The sequence below is a fragment of the Brassica napus genome, chromosome C3 (genome assembly GCF_020379485.1).
Source record: "Brassica napus cultivar Da-Ae chromosome C3, Da-Ae, whole genome shotgun sequence".
NCBI classification, from domain to species: Eukaryota; Viridiplantae; Streptophyta; class Magnoliopsida; order Brassicales; family Brassicaceae; genus Brassica; species Brassica napus.
In genome coordinates, this window is record NC_063446.1 from 71,654,953 (window position 1) to 71,677,590 (window position 22,638).

A 22,638-nucleotide genomic window follows, 5' to 3' on the forward strand; every position below is an offset into this window, starting at 1 on the left:
TATAGTTTCTAAACAGATAATAGTTTAAGAAAATGAAAAGAAAATTATTAAGACAAATCATTTCACTACAATTTGGTCGGTAGTGAAAGAAGCATTAAGAAAAAATATTTCAACTTTCAAAAAAATTAGATACTTCAGTTGTGGTGAATATTTAGTTACAAAGTGCTCACATCAAGGTGTACATGTATGTGTATGTAAAATGTATATAAAAATAGTTGACAAATATATAAAGATATTGTTAATTAATATTAAATGACATTTTTGTTCAAAATAATACATGAAAGATAAAATTAAAATTAATTTAAAATAAAAAATCCTTGAAATTAGTCATTTTTCATATAAAGAAAATAAAATTTTATCCGTAAATAGGGGTGGGCACAGATCGAATATCTGGATATTTGAAAGCATTCGTGTCAATTCGATCTTTAGCCACCTAGATATTCGGTGACTCGAATATCCGAAATGTTTTAGAATTATAAAGAATATCCGATTTGATCCGTAAATAAAATAGAAATTTTAAAATAATTAGAAAATTTAATAATAACATTTTATTGCAAAAATAAAACATTATTTAACTTTTTTAAATTCTAGTACCTAATATAATAAGTTTAATTCATAAAAATATTGTAAAACTGATATAAAGTATAATATATATAACATATATATAATTCTTTACATATATGTATATATATGCATATAAAAGATAGAATTAGATATATGTTCCTAAATATATTGGTATTTGCGATTTGCTTCTTTTTTGGATATTGTATATTAGTATTTGATTTGTTTCGTAGAGTTACGGATATTCATATTTTTTTGTTCAAATCAAAACGGATAACGAATCGAATCAAAATTTATGAATATTTTTCTCAACTTTATCCGTAAACAATAAAAATAATATATATATAGTTTGACTTTTGATTCGTTATCTATTTTTATTCGAACCGAAAAATCTAGATTTTTATTGGAACCATGTATGTGAGTTTTATATTAAAAAAACGCAAATTACATAGTGTGAACACATTTATAAATATAGTGTGAACGCGTTAGCATACTTATTATCAAATCATTGTGAGGGTGCCACGTGTCTATTATAGCGTGAATGCATTTATTACAACGCTTCTCTTTTAAGGTTCACCAGCCAATAGGATTTCATTATTTCAAATTCGATATCTTTTAAAAAGGAAACAAAATATTATCAAGTTATATTATATTTTTAAAATAAAAAAGTAAAAAAAAAATAGCAGCTATAGAAAAAAGAATTAAAAAAATATTTTTAACGTCGTCAGCAAAACACTAAACCCTAAATCCTAATCCCTAAACCCTATATTTTTAGGGCCCTACCCTTACATGGGAACTAGTATCATTTAACGATAGGGAAAAGTAACCGAAGGAAATCGGTTACAAATGACATAAACGTGAGAGAAATGATCTACAACTACAAGTAGAGGTAGTTAAAAACCTTTAAAAGGACATGAATCCGATATCCAAAAATAAAAGAAACAAGACCTCATGTATTCTCTAGGGGGATATGGTTTTATGCAATTTAAATTAAAAAATTTCCTGACAATCTTGATCATACATGCACAAAAATATTCTAGAAATATATCAAGTAGTTTGGATGAAAAAATTATCTACGATAATTTTGAAATCGTTCAGGGTGAAGATACTATTCTTTACCGTGCCAGAAAAATTACAATCAAATTGTCTGAGAATCTTGTGCTGCATGATAGAAGTAAGCACAACCCCCATAAGAATCCATCACATCATTCAGTCTGTTGACAAACTAGTGTGAGGTACTACTCGTAATAGTACCTAGCCAAATTAAATATTATTATTTTCATTAACATGTCATTATCAAAATAAAATTAAAACAAAATAAAAACCTAAGACAATGAAAAAATGACACGTAGACAAAAAATTCCCAGCATTTTTTTATGGAGTACCTCAGAGGAAGGTTTTTCCCATTTCACCATCTCTCTTTCTTATTCAATTTATTTCTTTTTTATATTGACCAGAAACTACTTGAGAGACCTCACCTAGGGTGCTCTCATAGGTTTCAGAAATGGGAGGAAACTCATTAGATGTTGTGGAGGCTTGGTTTGTATCACGTAGATGGTAAAAATTATAAATTCTACATGAATGTCTTAAAATATCTACATCAATTTCTTAGAATATCTTTCAAACATATCTACAACCTTTACAATCTTTTTTTATATTTGACTTAATTCTACATTTTTAAAAGATAAAAGAAAGAAAGAAATAAGCATATTCAAAAGTAAGTTGTCACTTTTACGCTATTTGGTGAATGAAAGAATAATACATCTTGAATGTTGCCCCACACAAAACAGTTATCAGTATCATGACAAATACTTTTTTTCCACTGAATTTCCATTAAAACAGCAACAAACCATACAAAGGAGGAATTCGAGGGTCATAAGCAGATATAATACACAACTTGAACCTTTTAAGCCGACGAGTTTGCACAAAAACTCTCGGAGACAAAACCGAACGGACAACGAATCAGAGCCAAAAGCTAGCAGATTGAGAGTAAATCTCTAGAAACTGATATCTTATAAATTTGCATGATTTTAACCATCATTTTGTGTACATATTGATCATATATATCACCATTTAGGCATATTTAGGTTGCATTGCATTGTATATGTCTATATCAGATGTTAGAGACAGTGCCGGTCTTGAGTTTAGAACGACTAGAAGCAAGAAAAAAAAATGGGCTGCTATGTATGTTCATTAAAAGTAACATTTGGCTATAAGGGAGGTTCGAACCCAGGGAATTGTAAGTGTGCACTGATACCTAGCCACTGCACCAAAGGCGCTAAACAGAATTGAAGGCCGAAATTTTGTTTATGAAGTTGACGGCCGGAAGCTAATGCTTCTGCCGCTTCCCCTCAAGGCCGGTACTGGTTAGAGATATCTGTTGGTGAGTTTGAAGGCATCTGAGTGGTTTTGAGTCAAAAGGGTGAAAGATAAACATAGATGAAGATCTTAAAGATATTTTTTGAAACTCATCTTTTGGAACGACATGAGAAATTGAATTAGCTTTCCAATGGAGGTGGTTTGAAGTCATTTGGAGCCGTAAGGAAGGATTTATGATCTATCTACTGAAGGCATATCAACCTTGTAGCGACTTCATCAAGTCGCTAGGACATCATGTGAGTCCTCCTAGTGACGTGCGTAGCGACCATAAGTGGTCGCTATGAGAAGACCAAGAACGAGACTAAAAACAACCAAGTATCATAGCGACCCCGGTGTAGCGACATGGAGAAGTCGCTAGGATGATTTACGAGTCTCCTGGTACGAGTTCTAAGAAGCTGGAATATTTCTAAGTGTTGTCGCGACCAGACCATAGCGACAAGACAATGTCGCTACAGATGAAAAGACCCAACCTTTTATGGGTCAACCAGGTTTGTTGGGTTGACCCAACTCGTTTTTAAGCTTATATAAATACTTGTTAGACTTAATTATTAGATTTTATCTCATTTTCTCTCAAAACTTTGTCTAATCTTGTAAAATCTTGAACCTTTTGATAATTTAAAGAAGTATTTCATCTTATATTTGTGTTTCTCTTGCTCATTAACATGATTAGCCTTGATTCTTACATGGGTTTAAGGTTTCTCATAGAGATTAGTGAGTAGTCACCTTGTGACTCATGGGTTATGTGGATTAGGGTAATTAGGTGGATATTTAGGACGTTTCTTGCTTGGGTAGCATTGTTCTATGCTTGTTAGGTGTTCTTAATGCATGATTTGACTTGATCATTCTCATCTTGATATTAAGCTATTTTATGTGTGGAAAGTGTTTGTTAAAATGGTTGAATGAACTTAATATTGCTCTAGCTTGAATAACCAAATGGATTTGATTTAGTATTGCTAGATGGTTAGTAGACTTGAACATAATGCATGCTTGAAAGATTTGAACCAATGGGAAAGAATGTTTAACTCATGATTGCATAGGGATCTCTAGCTTGGGAAATGATGATCTTTATTAGTGTTCTAGACCTATAGACATGTTGATTGCTTTGTTTGAATATCCTAGATTGAACTTTGATCACATTATATCAATTATCCTTACCCATGGATTTATCCTTAGCATTTGATTGAAAGTTTAGTTCTTGCACTTATTTATTGATTGGATTTGAGATCACCTTATTTATATTTCTAGGATATTAGTTTGTTACAATCTCTCATCTTCTTGTTTGCTTAGATTAGGAAAGTTTGTGTATTCTTAGTGTTCTGGATCATTAGTTCCTTATGGACTCGATCCTAAAATTCTACAATGACATACCATTCGATTATGGTATTGTTGGGACATTAGTTAATTAGCATGTGGTAAAACGCAGCAATCAGAAACAAACTAAAGCAACCAATCTAGCTAATTCAAACAGGAAACAGATCATAAACCAAGAACAACAAAACATCATAGGAGCAGGAAAAGGTACGGAGACAGTAGCTTAAATTTTCTCAAAAAGTAAGGGAATTATGAGAAAAATATAGCTTGGATATTCCTCATAAAAAAAAAGAGCTAAATCATGACAATGATAGTAGCTTGAAATTTTTCAAAACTTAAGGGAAGCATGAGAATAATACCGCTTGAATACTTGTCTACAGAAAAACAGTTGTCAATATCATAAAGTTTCTCAAAACGGAAGTGAAGCATGAGATTAATACAGTTTGAGTATTGCTCTACACAAAAACATTTATCAATATAATGACCAAGACATATGTTTGAAGTAGTTTCTCAAAACCTAAGGGAAGTATGAGATTAATACATCTTGAATACTGCTCTAGACAAAAACAGGTATGAGATATCATGACAAAGACAATAACTAAAATGTTTCAATTTAGGGGAGAAAAATACTGCTATGAATTATTGCAAACATCTTTTTATTTATTCACATACATATATTATTTGAAATCGCATTTATGCTCTTATTCATACAAACCAAACACCAAGAAAATGACATTATTAGAACACACAAGCAGTAGTAGTAGCTCTTAACTTTTAAGTCTCACAAGTCACGAACCAGTCCCTCCCCATGATGCACCAAACTCACCAACACGAGCGGTCTTATGCAGAGTCTATGCCATAGAAATAGATGTCCTCATAACGACCATTGGTCGGAGCCTTCCCACCATACATCAACAGCCCCTTTTTCCCATCAATGGACGTACTCGTGGATGCGATCCATCCACGAGGGCTATGACCTTCCTCAAGTTTCTCCCAGACCAAACTCTCAGTGTCCAACACAAAAGCCCCACCGGTCAATGACCCCGGACCCAAATGAGCCTTTACGTCCATCTCGATCTCACCTCCGGATATAATTATGTATTTCCCAACGACCGCTAGTGCAAACACGCTTCTCGCCCACGGCTTTTCACCCCTTGTTTCCACTTTAGTCCACTTACTTTCAACTGGATCAAAGCAATGAACATCTTCGACTTCTTCCCCAATAAACCCATAAACAACCCAAATCTTCCCTTGCACAACCGCAAGCCCCGCTCCACCTCTCCCTTTGCAAGACTCTCCTGGATTCGGAAGCTCAGTCCACTTTTTATCAACGATGTTGTAAGCATGAAGTGTGTTGACACGTTCCTTAGTAGTCACTCCACCAAAGATATAAATATTATTGCCATCAGCAGCCATCGAGTGGAAGCTACGCGGTGCAGGTCCATTGTTGACGTGAGTTATGAGTTTCCACTCGCTTTTAACCGTGTCGTAAGAGTAGAAGCCATTGTAATTACGGAAGCCGTCGCGGCCACCAAAGACATAGAGTGTAGTGCCGATGGCTACCATGCAAACGCCTAAGCAAGGGAGCTCAGGAACATCACCGTCTGGATCAGCAAGCGACCATCTGCGAGTCTCGAAATCGAAGAAGTAGAGGTCTCGATCGATGTGAAAATTCGGCTTTAACTCTCCCCCGAAAGAGTACATTTTGTTTCCAACCATTGCTATAGCATGTGAACATCTTGGTCCAGGAGTCTTTCCATTTTGTTCCACCTAGTAATGATAGTCACCAAATGTTTCTTAACACAATTAATGTCACGGTTACACATGAAACAATAATCTTTTTTCACGAGAAGTATTACTACTTACGCACTAGGTCGCTAATTAAAGAATATATGAATCGAACCAAAATCTATTCGAGAATTTTGAATTTTGAACCAGTACCTATAAGAAAACTTGATATAATACAACAAATTTGCATACTATTATATTTTGTAACAAAATAATATTTACCTTTATGTTTCAAAAAATCAAAGACGAACTGATTGATTTCTACTGATATATGAAATCTCCTAACCGAATGATCGAAAAATTTGAATATGTCTAACCATACCGATCCGTATAACCATCCATACTACGTACGTACCTGGATCCACTTGCCATGCAACATCGTCGGAGGAGAAGTCGAAATATAAGCTCCGATAGAATGAAGAACGTCCGTCGAGCTTCCATGAAAACCAGTGATTTTGCCACCTTCAAGCAAAGACAATTTTGTTTGCTCATTTACAATAACAGGGGTCTTTCCAAACGGCTGAGAGTTTACTCCCTTCAGAGTCTTGAATGCAAGATACGTTATAGTTTCTGTCTTCGAGGCATCGAGTTTTTCGTAGTAAGCTTTCACAGATGTGATGTCATCGTCTTGACCTACCTCGAACACCTCCGTTTCTTGAGATGTCTTTTGTCCGTGCTCCTGTGTCACTCTTCTGCCGTCTTTTTCGTATTCGAACTTGACATAAGCTATACCGGAATCGCCTTTAGCAACAAAAACTTTTCTTACATGATCAAAAGCACCATCGTCAAATGTTTCTCCACCCTTTCCTCCTATAGCTTCCACTTTGTTGGGAGAAGAGGAACGGGATAGTACAAAGTACGTTCCAGGAGATATGAGATTCGAGTCATGGAACTTCTGAACGCCGATGATCTTCTTATCCTTGACTTGGAGAGAAAATGGTTTACCAACATCCTCAGAAAACTTATATCCAAAGAAATCGGAACCGCTCTTTTCAGTTTTAAACTTAATTCCTTGAGAAACATCGTAAGAATTGTACCAACTCTCGACAGAAACGAGACACTCATCAGGAGGATTGCTAATAACAAGCTGGAGAAATTACATGCAAAACTCAGATCAAAATATGATTAATTAATGCATAAATAAACTTTTATCCCAGAGTGTAAAAATGTAATAAACGCACCGTTGAAATGAGATTTTTACCCTTCACACCATGAAGAAACACTTCCTTTGTCTCTCCGTTTTCTACATTATAAAACTTGATTTCCTCAATTCCTTCATTTCCAGATGTAATGTAGACCTTGGAAAACTTGTTGGGAGGAGTCGGTGTAGAAGATTTTGGAGCTGGACCAAAATGTACACCAATGGCATCAATAGCATAACCACCACGTCCATGGAATCCAACAAGATTTCCTCCATTTTCATCTTTGAACTCAAATTCTGTTCCCTTTAGCTCACCGAATAATGGAGAGGTAGATCCTTTGGAAGTTGTGCAGTATAGCGATGTAATCAGCGTTGTATCATAGTTGAAAATATGCTTGTAGCTTCCACCAACGGCTGTGATATATTCATTCGGATAAGCCACCGAAAACTGTATTTCATATGAAAATAGAAACCACCAATTAACAGTGAACCAACTGAATATGTTAACAAAAATATTTTAAAAATATGTTTTACAAATATTGTACCTCTTTTAGCTCCCCGCGATTAGTCCCGTGTTCACGGATTTCAACTTTTCCATTATTTTCATATTCGATCTTGATATAAGTTATACTGTATTCATCTGCTCCAATGGTTACTTTCTTCACACCATTCAAAACACCATCGTCAAACGTTTTTCCCTTGTCACCACCTAGCGGTCCCATCTTTGTGGTAGAGGGATCCGGAGTAGGAGCTGGAGCTGGAGCTGGAGGTGGAGGTGGAAGAGGCGCAAAATGTGCACCAAGAGCATCAATAGCATCACCGGACCGACCACAAAACCCGACAAGCTTGAAATCTTTTTCCCCAAACACAAATTTCCTACCAACCACATTGCCAAAAGCAGGGGAGGTTCTTCCTTTTGATGTCTTAAACCTTAGCGATGTAAGGTAGCCATCGATGGTTCCCTCCACTACCGTAATATGCTCATTAGGGTAATCCACCACGAACTGCAACATTTTTTAAAAAAATTCAACAAGCACAAAACTACATATATTTTATGTCAACAATTAATACCTCTTGGGGAACTTCTTGTCTCTTCCCATGAGCATGTGGCACCATTCCTCGGCCTTTTGCATACTCAAACCTCACATAACTCACAAATTTACCACCTCGTCCAACGAGTATTTTTCTAACACCGTCGAAAGCGCCATCATCCCAAGCACTCCCTCCATTCCCACCTTGAAGGTTAAAGTGCTTAAGAGGAGACTTCACAGCGAAGAAGTGAGCTCCAATGGCATCAAGAGCTTGACCAGAACGTCCATGGAAACCTAGAAGCTTTCCACCATTTTTACCCTCGAGCATGAATTCTCTCCCAGCTGGGTTTCGAAATAAGGTCGTACGACCGAGTATCGGAGAGGTCCTTCCATATGAGGTTTTGAAGCGTAAAGATTTGATCAGCACTGTTCCATAGCTTAAAACGTGTTCGTAGCTTCCACCAACAGATGTGATATATTCGTTCGGATAATCCACCGTGAACTAGATTTCATTTTCCATTAGAAACAACAAATGTAAATTGCGATAAAGGTATAATAAGAACATATTGAAGAATAACAAAGTCAGGATCTATAACCTCTTGAAGTTCTCCACGAATGGTTCCATGTTCACGGGTTTCAAATTTTCCGTCCTTCTCCTTCTCGTACTCAATTTTGATATAAGAAACACAGTCCCAGTCTTTTCCGACAGTTATTTTCTTCACACCATCGAAAACACCATCGTCAAATGGTCCGCCTTTGTTACCACCCACTGCTCCCACTTTTTCAAACGTTGTGTTCATCTTCTAACTTCAACGAAAACCTGGAAAAGCAGTGAAATTCTTCTTTCAAAACACACTAAGAATAACCCAAACTCTGTTTTTATATATATCACTAAAGAAAAAAAGAAGAAAATGTCTCCGCTGAGTTAGTGTTTCTATTATTGGGAATAATTTTACAGGACAACGTATATATGTTTCCTTTGAGTCTTTGACATGATTGTACTTAAAACAGGAAAATCAGAAAACTTGTAGTAACATATAGAGAGATAGAGGGAGAGGGAGAGACCTGACTCTTGAGGGTTTGTGTTACTCTTAGGGTTCGAGGTATGAGTGAGCGAGATATGGTATTATTAGAGGTGCTAATCTCTATTTATACACTCCATGTAAATTTTACTGCTTTAATTTTGCTTATACTTTCTCACGTACACATTTAAACCAAAAAAAAATATATATCATCCCACACGTTATACACACTATGCTCACATTTCTCCCTTTTTATTCGGACATTAATTATTGTTGCTTTTTAATATTTCATTTTCTGCCATCATCGAATATTTGTATTAGTTTACATGAAAATTTCCCGATTTAAGATCGAGAACCTGTTTTTTTTTCCTTGGCATCATCCATAATATTTTCAATATCATATTTAGAAAGATCATCATTTTGCATTTAATAAACACCATAACAATTCTGCGTTCTAAACAGACGTAATAATAACTGTCATTGTTCTATTTAGATTTAACTTTGAATTGATTTAGATTTATAACTAGGAAGAATTATTGTCATAGTTCTTTTTTTTTGAGAAAATATTGTCGCAGTTCTTATAAAGTTGGAGTCAAATAAACGTCACTTTATGCTTTGATAAAAAAAACGTCACTTTATGCACAGATACATTCTTTGTTCGAAAACTCTTTAGGCGCACCAGTGTGCGGTCCAGCCTAAAGTAAAAGTGAGAATAATTAGAAATATTCTGAAAATGATTTTTTTTTACATTTTATGTATAATAAAATATATTATTGTACGTAAAAATACATCATATATATATATATATTAAATATCATTTTTTTAAAATTTATAAAATACTAAAATAAATAATAAACCATGTGTTACTTTTTTTAACGCATCCATATATGTTTTTTTTTTTGAAAAAAAAGCTTCACATCCATATGTGTTACCATATGTATTTTTAACACATATGTGTTACTTTTTATTAAATGTATTTTTGTTCAACAACCTGTTTATTAAATTCTAACATGTGAGTGTTATAATAAATTATAAAAATATAAGAGTAGCTCCGACGGTAGTTTGTTGGAGGAGTTCTACGAATTAAAAAAAAAATGATAAAAAAATATGAAAGAGAAAATGTAAAAATTATTAGAACATGATTAAAGGGAGTTTTTAGGGTGAAGTTCTTATCAGAATATAAGAAACCGTCTTTTAACTTGTAATTAAAAAAACTAAGAACCGGTTCTTAAATAAGATATTTAAGAGCTGGTTCTTTTAGTTAAAAGTTAAGAAGCGGTTTCTTATATTCCGCGAAGAACTCCACCTTAAGAACCTCTCATTGATCGTACTCTCAAATCACAGTTTTTTGGAACCTATTAAGAGCATCTCCATCAGTGGGGTTGGTCGTTTGAGGTGTTAAACAAAAAAGAATTAATATTTTAATCTATCATATTTATATATTTTAATTTAATTATTTTAAAAAGACATTGGCAAATGAAAAAACAACATGTGACACTAAAACTTAGTAACCGGTTCTAAAACCAACGTTTAAAGAATCTCTTCTATCTTTTTTCTTTCCTACTTCTCTATATTTGTATTATTACATTTTGGTTAGGAGCTTTTCTACAACTTTCCAATGGAGAAGATCTAAGAAACTAAAGAGCAGGTGTCACCTTATTAATCTGTCAACAGATTCTAAAAAGTAAATAGGTAATTATATAATTATAACATTAAATTTCTTTTATAACCCATCACACCTTTTACCGATAATGATGCTTTAAGGACGGAGTCTATTATATTTTTTAAACATAATAGTTTTCTTTCAAACAAAGTTAAAGGTATTTATTGCATAAATTCAACTGTTTTACATTTAGAAAATTTAAAAATAATATCTATTTCATTAAATTAAAATTCTGTAAATAAAAACAATTTCGTGTTTTGGAAGTTAGGATGAAAACAATCTAGTAGGCTATTAATATGGATGGACTAACTAACTTGTCAATTTGGATTTATATGAATTAAACAGAGGAATTAACATTTTGAACCAGGCGAGTTTGGTTAATTAAACGACTTTGTTATTCTATACTCTCCAGTCGGTCAAATTTGCCACGTTCACCTCCCGCCGAATGATATAGAAGGCTGCATTTTAGAACAAGATACATTATTGGCCCACCTTGACCTGAAGAATAGTGCGTGTGTTGCATGTATATACAGGTTGACAATGCAAGGCAACAAGATTGTTTCTTGGATCAAGTATTATAATCAAAACCGATAACCAAAAGAACAAAAATAATGAATGAAGAGAAAACCTGCAATGTGAACAAATATTATTAAAAAAAAAACGAATGCAGTTGTATATACTTAGGGCCGTATCCCTACGTACATATGAACTAGTATCATTTGAACGAAAGGGGAAACTAAATGAAAGAAAATCATGAATTTTTAAGTACCGTCAAAATAAATGAAATGTAGTCCTCTGGTATTCTCCAAAGTAGTTTTACGCAATTTTAATTACAAAAATTAAAATCTTGATCGTACCATGCACACAAATATTCTAGACGATATCAACCAGTTTGGCTGAAAAATACTCAAGAAAATATTTGAAGAAAATAATATTATACCCTGAAAACAATTTTACAATCAACTTGTCTAAGAACCATGTGCTACGTGAAAGAACTAATAAGCATATTAAGTAAAGTATCATTTAGCTGAAAGCTATTTGGTGAATGGAAGAATAATACCTCAAAGTATTACTCTGCACAAAAGAAGTTATCAACATCTAACAAAGACATTAGCTTGAATTTTTCTCAAAACTCAAGGGGAGTATGAGAATAACACAGCTTGGTATTCTATACACAAACAGCTATCAATATCATGACAAATTAGCTTGAAGTTTCCCAAACCTCAAGGGAAGTATGAGAATAACACAGCTTGAATATTGGTCTACATTGGTCTACATTGCCCGCATGATTGTGGTTAAATGGTAGGCAAGACCTGAGAATGTGTTACAACATTCTCTCTAGGGGTTGAGCCTTTTTGGAAAAAAGTCACAGTTATGTACGAAATCTAAGTCTTGAGTTTCGGCCTAGTCAGTTTTTTTTTTTTTGCCTAGTCAGTTATTTGGCAGTTTGTTAACCAACGATCTGGTTAGTCCCCGGAATGCATTCTAAACTCAAATCAGTTAGTATGGTAGCTAACCTACTCTATAGTATTAAATGTGTTTTTTCTCAAAATCGATGGGATCAGAGCATATATATAAAAAAAGAGTATTGGTCTATACAAAAACAGTTATCAATATCATGACAAAGACACTAATAAAGCTTCAAGTTTCTCAAAACTTAAGGTAAGTATGAGAATAATACAGCTTGAATATTGTTCTACACAAAAAAAAAACAGTGATCATTATCATGACAAAGACATTAAAGCCTCAAGTTTCTCAAAAACTCAAGGTAAGTATGTGAATATGTATAAAGAAGAATAAACGGGAAGCATGATGTTTCAGCTTATGGGATAAAGTAAATAAAGAAGTTTTTAACTTTTTTTTATTAAGTCCAAATTGAACAAGTATTTTCTAAATTGTAGTGAAAGAAATATAGAAAAAATAACTTAGAAGAACGAATAGTTTGAGTTTTTTCTGTCACTGAAATACTTCATTAGAAACTAAAGTCGAATGGAGTCCAAGATGGCCCATGTAACATCCACGATCGTAGATAGGATCGTCGAGACGGGCCATGGTTCGAGGAAAACGTACCAGCCGGTCTTAGGACCTTAAGGCAAGCGTTCCATGGCCAAGATAGAAGGTTAAAGACGTCATGATACTGAGACTTAACCAAAAAAAAAGAAGGAAACAAGGATAAGTAAACTGGACGAGCTGTACATCAGCTGGGCGATGCTTACGGGAAGCTCGATCAAGCTGGACGAAGCTCAGTCAAGCTCAACCTAGATCGTTCCAAGTTAAGTCAGCTCAACCAGCTGGACTACTAGATCACTCAGCTGGGTCAGCTGGGAGTCAGCTCAACTCAGCTAGACAGAGTGTTCGGATCTCAGGCAGTTGGACCGGGTCCAGGCCGGTGGCGGGCTGGTTGGCCGCCCATGTGGGCTAGGGACTGATAGGTCTTTGGGCTAGGCCTTGGGATATGTACATAAAGCCTGGGTATCTCTTTGGCTTAGGACCAACCCAAGAAAGGGCAGTTATGGGCGCTGGGGTGCAAGTGGCGAAGGTTGCAACCTTTCGGTCAAGTCATGCCCATTCGCCTAGCAAGTTGTACTTGTTCGTGTGTAGTCCTGGCCACCCATTATCTATAAATATAGGCCCTCTCTGTCCATTCTAGACATCATTTTTCGTGAGAAACAAAAGGCAAAGGCCGACTAGAAAGAGAGAGAGAGAGAAATCGGCTATAAAAGGCTCGGTTGTGGTGGTTTAGTATCTCCGGTAAGGAGAAGAGTTTAAGAGAGAGGAGGCCGTGTGGTTATGGATACTAAAGGCAAAGAGAAAGATCTGGAGAAGGACTCAAAACCCGTGGTTCAATCAACTAATATCAGTGGAGTAACCACCGACTCATCGGCTAAGACAATCGGATAATCCGAACCAGTCTAGTCATGGGCGGTTGGATTATGTCCTTTTCTTTTTATTCCTTTTATCTATTTCTCCTTCTACTCCTTCTTATATTGGCGTGTCTTTGTTTATGTGTTGGGATTGGTTATAACTGTGGTTCTGGTTGAGTAATGCGGTCGCGGTCCATAACCGACGAGTTAGGCGCGCGCATGGTCTAAACCGGCCTCAGGTGATCCGATTGGATTGGGGTGGTTCTGTTCTGTTCTTAACGGTTGCAACCCTTCCATCAACAGTCACAATGGTTCATGACTTGTGTAGGTTAAGGCGTGGTCCTTTGGCGATAGGCCGGACACACACACGGATCAGACAGTCCATACAGACGGTTAGATCAAACAGTGGGAACATCTGAATGGGTGCGAGTTGCCAAAGGTCATGTGTTGCTAAGAGGCACGTGTGTCCAAAGGGTACAAGTTTCCAAAGGGTGTGAGTTCCAAACGGTGCCACTGGATCAAGGCTTGGGCCGATCCAAGCGGACAGTCTGCGGCCGAATAAACGAACTATTGTGTCTCAAGGTCCGATCGGTTGCAAGGCAATCCGGTTTGGGATTGGGCCTTACTCGGTTGTATGGATCCAGGCCTTGGGCCGGATCAGGTAAGAAGGTCTGTGAGCCTTTGGACTGGACTTATGAATGGCCGATCAAACCTAGACCTTAACCGGATGGTTAGACGAGACTATGAGTGATCCGGCTATGGTGGAATTGTGGTCGTTTGGGCTTCGCTTGGACTTGGTCTAGGCTTGGCCGATTGCTCTATGGTAGTCTTGAAAGAGGTATGAACGTGTCGTGATCCAAGAGGTATGAACGTGTCGCGATCCAAGGCATGCGAACGGGTTATGATAGAAAGGATACGAACGGTTTGGGACTGAAAGTGTACGAATGATTCGGGTCCAAGGAGGTGTAATTGATAAAAGGACACCACTTGCATTGTGTAGGCGTGGACCCACACAATGGCAATGGGTTGTTGGTTGAATCAATGCTTGATATAAAGGATGATGGTCGATCTTGATTAGGGTGGAGTTCATCGACCACAAGTGATATCACTCAAATTACCCTAAGTAGTGATTGTACTCTCTCAAATAAGAGTTTCAATTGTAGTACTTAGGGATTGAATCCTCAGAGAGCTAGGGCACACAATAGACTAAAAATCAAGATTAAGCTAGGCAAACAGTTTATAATGCAGTAAATAAATGAAAGCAAGGTGAACAAAGGATTGAGGTTGTAAACAGTTAGGAGAAATAGCTAGACCTAGGGATTTATCAATCAAAAGATTTAAAACTAAAATTCAAGGATGCTAATGGTTTATAGATTCAATTCTAGAACTCGATTTTAATAAGTAAGCAATCCAGCTTTCGCATACAATTGCTAATCAGATGTCTAAGTCCAGTCTCAGCTGTCGCTTGTTGACTTGGAGCGAGTGTTGATCGATGCTATGGCCTGAGCGTCGATCGATACTTCCTTAAACAAGCATTAACGACCTAATCGATTTAGTTCAACTAGATTCCTAGACCAACTCTCATATGCGCCTAGGTATCTAATCCAGCAGAGTTCGGGTTCCGTTAATTGATTGCACTTTCGTGCCTCTCAACTATCCTATGATTCTAGGTTCAAACAACTAGTCACACTGTCGTGCTATTCTAATTATTCTAGATCTTAGTATTACAAATCACCCTGGTGTAGAGATCAATAGATAACCTGGCAATCCTAATTGATATTCTGTTTGACATCAATCTCATGAAATTCCTAAACCTAACAAGATGAATTACTCAGACATGCAAGCAATAACACAAATCATAGTCTGAATAATATAATAGATAAGAAATCAATGATAAAACCAATGGAGTTCCAATCAATCTCTGAAGGAGCATTGATCTTCTCTCCAAACCTAAGAGAAAATAATAGAATAGGATAATAGAAAGCGTGTAGCCGTCAACATGGCTTAGAAATACATAAATAGGGTTTCTGGTCGTCCATGGGTATTTTGGTAATTTGGTGTGGCTTCTGGGCTTCAAACGGTCTTGAAATTTGCTTGGCCCACGTTCTGGCATTACTGTCGATCGACACCAATGCTGTGTCATCGATCGACAGTCCTTCATCTCCTCGACAGCTTCCTCTCGCGAGGCAGACTGACCACTCCTCAGTATAACGGTCATAACTTCTGGTACAGGATGCTGATTGATGTCAAACCGGTGGAATTGGAAAGGTAACTCGAAGCTCTATCTTGTGTCAAAAGATAGGCTCAATATAACAGCGGGAAGGTCTCCATCCATAGCTAGACATCTGACACATATGTGCAGCTCTGCACTCAAAAGGCTCCAGAATCACCATATTTCTCCAAGACATACCTGAACCTGTAAACACTCTAAATAGACTCTATATCGTAGTAAATATATCTTAAAACACTTATAGACCATGGCTAAAAGAGGGTAAAATCCATGGTCTATCAACTCCTCCAGACTTACCCTTTTGCTTGTCCTCAAGCAAAACAAACAGACAGTCTCTCTGAAAGAGGTTTGAAAATAGCAGGGACTCGCATGATTTAAAACTTAGAATCTTAGCCTCTACAATATTGCCTCTACAATATTGCATCCACATCTAAACAGTCCTAATCACAAAAGCACATTATACCATATCCTAGCTTAGCAACCAAATTCACCTAGCGAACAACTTAGCAAATCATGTCTAACATTCCCATCTACCAACCTCATTTCTTAACATAAATAAAAGTGTGGGCTTTACCTTGGGAGTATTGATCACATGATGCAAGGATTTCAAACAAGTATCTGGATCTGCAGGTAAAAGTTAGTTTCTATCTTTTCTCTCTACTAATTTCTCTCTTTAGTCAAAGTCTGCTTATATTGCAAGTTCATTGACCAAGATTGAACAGGCTTCCATGAATCAAAACTTAATGGTGGTTACCACCAAATCTTGTTAACTTCTTTTTGACCTATATCCAAGAATTCATATGAGTCGAACCTTGATGATTGCCGCCACCCAGTCCCGTTCGAATTCTTTTTGTTGGAATCCTTATGAAGCAAGCCTTAATGGTTGTAGCCACCAAGTCTTATTCAGATTCCACCTAACTAACACATATTATATATATATATATATATATCTTTTTTTTTTAAATAAATATCTTTACCTATAAATCTATGGTCGAAATAGAGAGAGAAAATGTGATAAATCTACACAAGGCTTTACCTTCCAGACTTGTTTGAAGAATCCGATCTCATGTATACCAAGCCCCAAGAGAAGCAGTTGTGTCAGGTTTAGTGTTGGAAGTCAGCTTTGGTTCCTTCGAACAATCTCAGCAAGTGTGGATAGTTGACATGTTGATCCACTTTAGTTAGTACTATTTGCAATCAGTAAGTCTAGAATGGTGCTAAAGATTGGTTATAAAAGAAGTAAAAATCTAATAAGTTTATTATCTCCTTCTTGACTCAATAAAACTCTTTTGAAAACATTTTGATAAGACTCATAAACACACTAATATCAGTAAACATCCCCCCAGACTTAAATTACACTGTCCTCAGTGTATATCCAGTCGGAGTTATGGTGATAAATAAATCATAAGAACACAATTTAACAAGTAAAAACGATAACATGCTCGTTAATGTCAGTGTCGATCGACACAATGAAGTGACAATCAATCGTTGGATTTGAAGTGTTGTCGATCGATATCGAGCTGGTCTCATCGGTCGATGTGCTAAAAGGAATCGTCTACTAAGATCCTTCTTCTCTTTTTTTTTTCTTTCTAAAACACAATATTAGTTGAACCTCCCCCAGACTTAGACAACACTATCTCTAGTGTTATACAGTCTAAGATTGGTGGGGATATAAATAATAAGGACAATAAGAGGTTCAATTGTAGTACTTAGGATCGAATCCTCAGGGAGCTAGGGCACACAATAGACTTGAAATCAAGATTAAGCTAGGCAAACAGTTTATAATGCAGTAAATAAATGAAAGCAAGGTGAATAAAGTATTTGTTCGATTGGTTGACTGAGGTTGTAAACAGTTAGGAGAAATAGCTAGACCTAGGGATTTATCAATCAAGAGATTCAAAACTAAAATTCAAGGATGCTAATGGTTTATAGATTCAATTCTAGAACTCGATTTTAATAAGTAAGCAATCCAGATTTCGCATGAAATTGCTAATCAGATGTCTAAGTCCAGTCTCAGCTGTCGCTTGTTGACTTGGAGCGACTGTCGATCGATGCTATGGCCTGAGCGTCGATCTATGCTATGGTCTGAGCGTCGATCGATACTTCCTTAAACAAGCATTAACAACCTAATTGATTTAGTTCAACTAGATTCCTAGACCAACTCTCGTATGCGCCTAGGTATCTAATCCAGCAGAGTTCGGGTTCCGTTAATTGATTGCACTTTCGTGCCTCTCAACTATCCTATGATTCTAGGTTCAAACAGTTAGTCACACTGTCGTGCTATTCTAATTATTCCAGATCCTAGTATTACAAATCACCCTTGTGTAGAGATCTATAGATAACCTAGCAATCCTAATTGATATTCAGTTTGACATTAAGCTCATGAAATCCCTAAACCTAACAAGATGAATTACTCAGACATGCAAGCAATAACACAAATCATGGTCTAAATAATATAATAGATAAGAAATCAATGATAAAACCAATGGAGTTCCAATCAATCTCTGAAGGAGAGTTTATCTTCTCTCCAAACCTAAGAGAAAACAATAGAATAGGATAATAGAAAGCGCGTAGACGTCAACATGACTTAGAAATACATAAATAGGGCTTCTGGTCGTCCATGGGTATTTTGGTAACTTGGTGTGGTTTTGGGCTTCAAACGGTCTTGAAATATGTTTGGCCCACGTTCTGGCATCACTGTAGATCGACACCAATGCTGTGTCATCGATCGACAGTCCTTCATCTCCTCAACAGCTTCCTCTCGCGAGGCAGACTGACCACTCCTCAGTAAAACGGGAATAACTTCTGCTACATGATGCTGATTGACCTCAAACTGGTGGCATTGAAAAGCTAACTCAAAGCGCTATCTTGTGTCAGAAGATGGGTCCAATCTAACGGTGGTAAGGTCTCCATCCATAGCTAGACATCTGACACGTCTGTGCAGTTCTGCACTCAAAAGGCTCCAGAATCACCATATTTCTCCAGAACGTACCTGTACCTGTAAACACTCTAAATAGACTCTATATCGTAGTAAATATATCTTAAAACACATATAAACCATGGCTAAAAGTGGGTAAAATCTATGGTCTATCAACTCGCCCAGATTTACCCTTTTGTTTGTCCTCAAGCAAAATAAACGGGCAGTCTCTCTGAAAGAGGTTTGAAAACAGCAGGGACTCGCATGATTTAGAACTTAAAATCTTAGCCTCTACAATATTGCATCCACATCTAAACAGTCCTAATCACAAAAGCACATTATGCCATATCCTAGCTTAGCAACCAAATTCACATAGCCAACAACTTAGCAAATCATGTCTGACATTCTCATCTACCAACCTCATTTCTTAACATAAATAAAAGTGCAGGCTTTACCTTGGAAGTATTGATCACAGGATGCAAGGATTTCAAACAAGTATCTGGATCTGCAGGTAAAAGTTAGTTCCTATCTTTTCTCTCTACTAATTTCTCTCTTTAGTCAAAGTCTGCTTATATTGCAAGATCATTGACCAAGATTGGACAGGCTTCCATGAATCAAAACTTAATGGTGGTTGCCACCAAATCATTTTCACTTCTTTTTGACCTATATCTAAGAATTCATATGAGTCGAACCCTGATGATTGCCGCCACCAAATCCCGTTCGAATTCTTTTTGTTGGAATCCTTATGAAGCAAGCCTTAATGGTTGTAGCCACCAAGTCCCGTTCGAACTTGTTTGAAGAATCCGATCTCATGTATACCAAACCCCAAGACAAGCAGTTGTGTCAGGTTTAGTGTTGGAGGTCAGCTTTGGTTCCTTCAAACAATCTCAGCAAGTGTGGATAGTTGACAGGTTGATCCACTTTAGTATCTTTAGTACTATCTGCAATCAATAAGTCTAGAATGGTGCTAAAGAGTGGTTAGAAAACAAGTAAAAATCTAATAAGTTCATTATCCCCTTCTTGACTCAATAAAACTCTTTTGAAAACATTTTGATAAGACTCATAAACACACTAATATCAGTAAACATCCCCCCAGACTTAAATTACACTGTCCCCGGTGTATATCCAGTCGGAGTTATGGTGATAAATAAATCATATGAACACAATTTAACAAGTAAAAACGATAACCTGCTCGCTAATGTCAGTGTCGATCGACACAATGAAGTGACAATCAATCGTTGGATCTGAAGTGTTGTCGATCGATATCGAGCTGGTCTCATCGGTCGATGTGCTAAAAGGAATCGTCTACTCGGATCTTTCTTCTCTTCTTTTTTTCTTTCTAAAACACAATATTAGTTGAACCTCCCCCAGACTTAAACAACACTATCTCTAGTGTTATACAGTCTAAGATTGGTGGGGAAATAAATCATAAGGACAATATTTAACAAGGAAAAATGGTATACCTGACTTTGATGTGAGTGTTGACCAACACAGTTAAGTGGCGATCAAAACTCTTGAAGCTATGTCGATCGACACTGTTACGTGGCGATCGATCGACGCTAGTGATGCTATGTCGATCGATGTTGCGCAGCCATCGTCGATCCTCGTGCAAACTCGTCTTCCTCTTTTTTTTTTGACCTGCAATAATTAAAAACTTTAATTAATAAAAATCTAAACTAAACTGAAAGAAACTACCTAAAAGTGGGTTGTCTCCCACTCAACGCTTATTTTCAGTCATTAGCTTGACTTTTGGAGATCTGATTTATTCTGGATGAGCATGTGAACTTGCTCCAGAACAAGTCTCAGTGTCTATCTTTCTCATCTTGTTGATGCAGTTGATAAAAGCTCTTGCAAAAGCTTCCCCTTTGTCTCTCAGTTCTGGATCACATAGCACTCTTTCCTTGGTAAAGGATTCAGAACCTCCTCTGCAGCGCACTCTATACTCAAGACTACCCTCTTGACATTGCAAAGGAACTACTGATAGGGAATCTGCATCTGTATTCCTTTTCTTTTTCTTCTTTCTATTCTTGTTCCTTCCCCCAGACTTAGAATTTTTTTCAGTCTCGGGCTGTTCTGAAAGTCGGAGGTTATCGACTGATGCTGAAAGCTTCATGTCGATCGATTCTGAGGACTGGAAGTCGACCGATGCTGCAACTCTAATGTCGACCGATGGTGATTCTGGTATTGCGGGCTCGCGATTGAAATCAGCTGTAGGTCATGGATCTTCAAACATCTATATGCATGAAATAAGCTCCTCACTTTTCTTCTTTTCCATGGGATCATAGAAGACAGCTTCATCAACATTAGTCAAACACATCTTATTTCTCTTAAGATCACAAACTGCCCCTACTGTAGCCATGAAGGCTCTTCCAAAAAGGAGTGGAGATGTCTTTCCTGATTTGATATCCATAGCATGAAAGTCCACAGGGATAATGCATTCCCCTATCTCCACCTTAACATTCTTGATCATGCCTGCTGAGTTTACTCGGGAGCTATCCACGAAAGTGAAACTATCTTTAGAAGGTTCCATCTTTAGTCCTAATAGCTCAGCAGTGTCGATGGCCATGATGTTGACTGCAGATCCACTATCACATAGGGGGGCTGGTAAATGGTGGCTATGTATAGAGCATGGAATCAGGAACTTTCCAGGATCTTGTTCCTTCTTCAATGTCCTCTTGGGTTTACGGCTGACCTTGTTGAATAGGAGCTCAATATCCTTATCAGTCTCTCTGCTCTCTCTGAAGAAACCACCAAGTCTATACTTATGATATGCATCCTCAAAATACATATCCTTAGGAACCCTCTTCACCCTCTTGTGAAATCCTTCAAGTTCCTCTTTTTTAACTTCTCTCCTGAGGTGTTTGGGGATATAAGGTTTCCTAGATTTCACTCTCTTCTCAACCAGAATTTCTTCTTTCGTTGCATGCTTTTCCATGGCAGGTTCATATCCGTCTGTTTGGTGTCGATCGATACCTAGTAGTTGTCGACGATCGATACCTGGTAGATGTCGTCGATCGACACTCTCAACGAAAGAGGTTTCAGCTAGGGTTTGCTCTTGCTCAAGTGCTTCTGAAGATTGGTGACTTACCTTCTCTGTTGTCTCCAAGCAAACTGAGGTCTGAGATGGATTTCGAGAGGTCTTCAAGCGGGGTGCATCAAGATCTGGTAAACGTACTTGGTGTGGTATTGGCGGTTGTTTATCGCTGATGTTCTATTGCTGTCGATCGATTGCATTGTGTTGTTGTCGTTCAATGTTCTCCCTTTTAATTAGGGTGGGAGGATGAGGGTGTCGAGCGGCAAAATCTGAGTGGCTCTGAATTCGAACAGTTTTGTCTGATCCCAAAAGTGGTGTCGATCGATGCCCGGCTGATGATGTCGATCGATGCTCAGCTGTTGGTGTCGGTCGACACCAGTACGAGCTGCCTATGGACATGCAGCTTTCGACTAGGAAAGCATCTTCTTCCAGCTTTTCCTGCTCAAGCACTTCCCCAAAGTCATCATCTGAGATGGCATTAACCAGATGCCTCTCACTTTCCACAGCTTTACCTTTGACCAGAGCTTCTTGCTTCTTCACAGCTTCTGCAGTCTGAGAAACCTGAGCATCTAGCATCATGACATGGGCATCTAAGGTTTCAAGTTTTCCATTCAGCTCTTTGTAGAGAACATCCAACCTCAGATTTAAGTATGCATTCGTCTTCTGCTGAATTTTCAGGACCTTCTCTATCATAGAT

At 37.1% G+C, this 22,638-nt stretch overlaps 1 protein-coding gene across 1 annotated transcript; it reads right to left on the reverse strand.

The window, feature by feature from the left end:
• Window positions 1-4,890: 4,890 nt before the first annotated feature.
• On the reverse strand, window positions 4,891-9,458 carry LOC125583515 (myrosinase-binding protein 2-like). The gene is made up of 7 exons (XM_048750545.1): window positions 9,277-9,458; window positions 8,808-9,031; window positions 8,252-8,713; window positions 7,726-8,184; window positions 7,221-7,628; window positions 6,395-7,126; window positions 4,891-6,021 (listed from the first exon to the last, which is right to left on the reverse strand). The coding sequence occupies exons 2-7, from the start codon at window positions 9,009-9,011 to the stop codon at window positions 5,092-5,094; spliced, it is 3,195 nt and encodes a 1,064-aa protein (XP_048606502.1). The 5' UTR covers window positions 9,012-9,031; window positions 9,277-9,458; the 3' UTR covers window positions 4,891-5,091.
• Window positions 9,459-22,638: the final 13,180 nt, after the last annotated feature.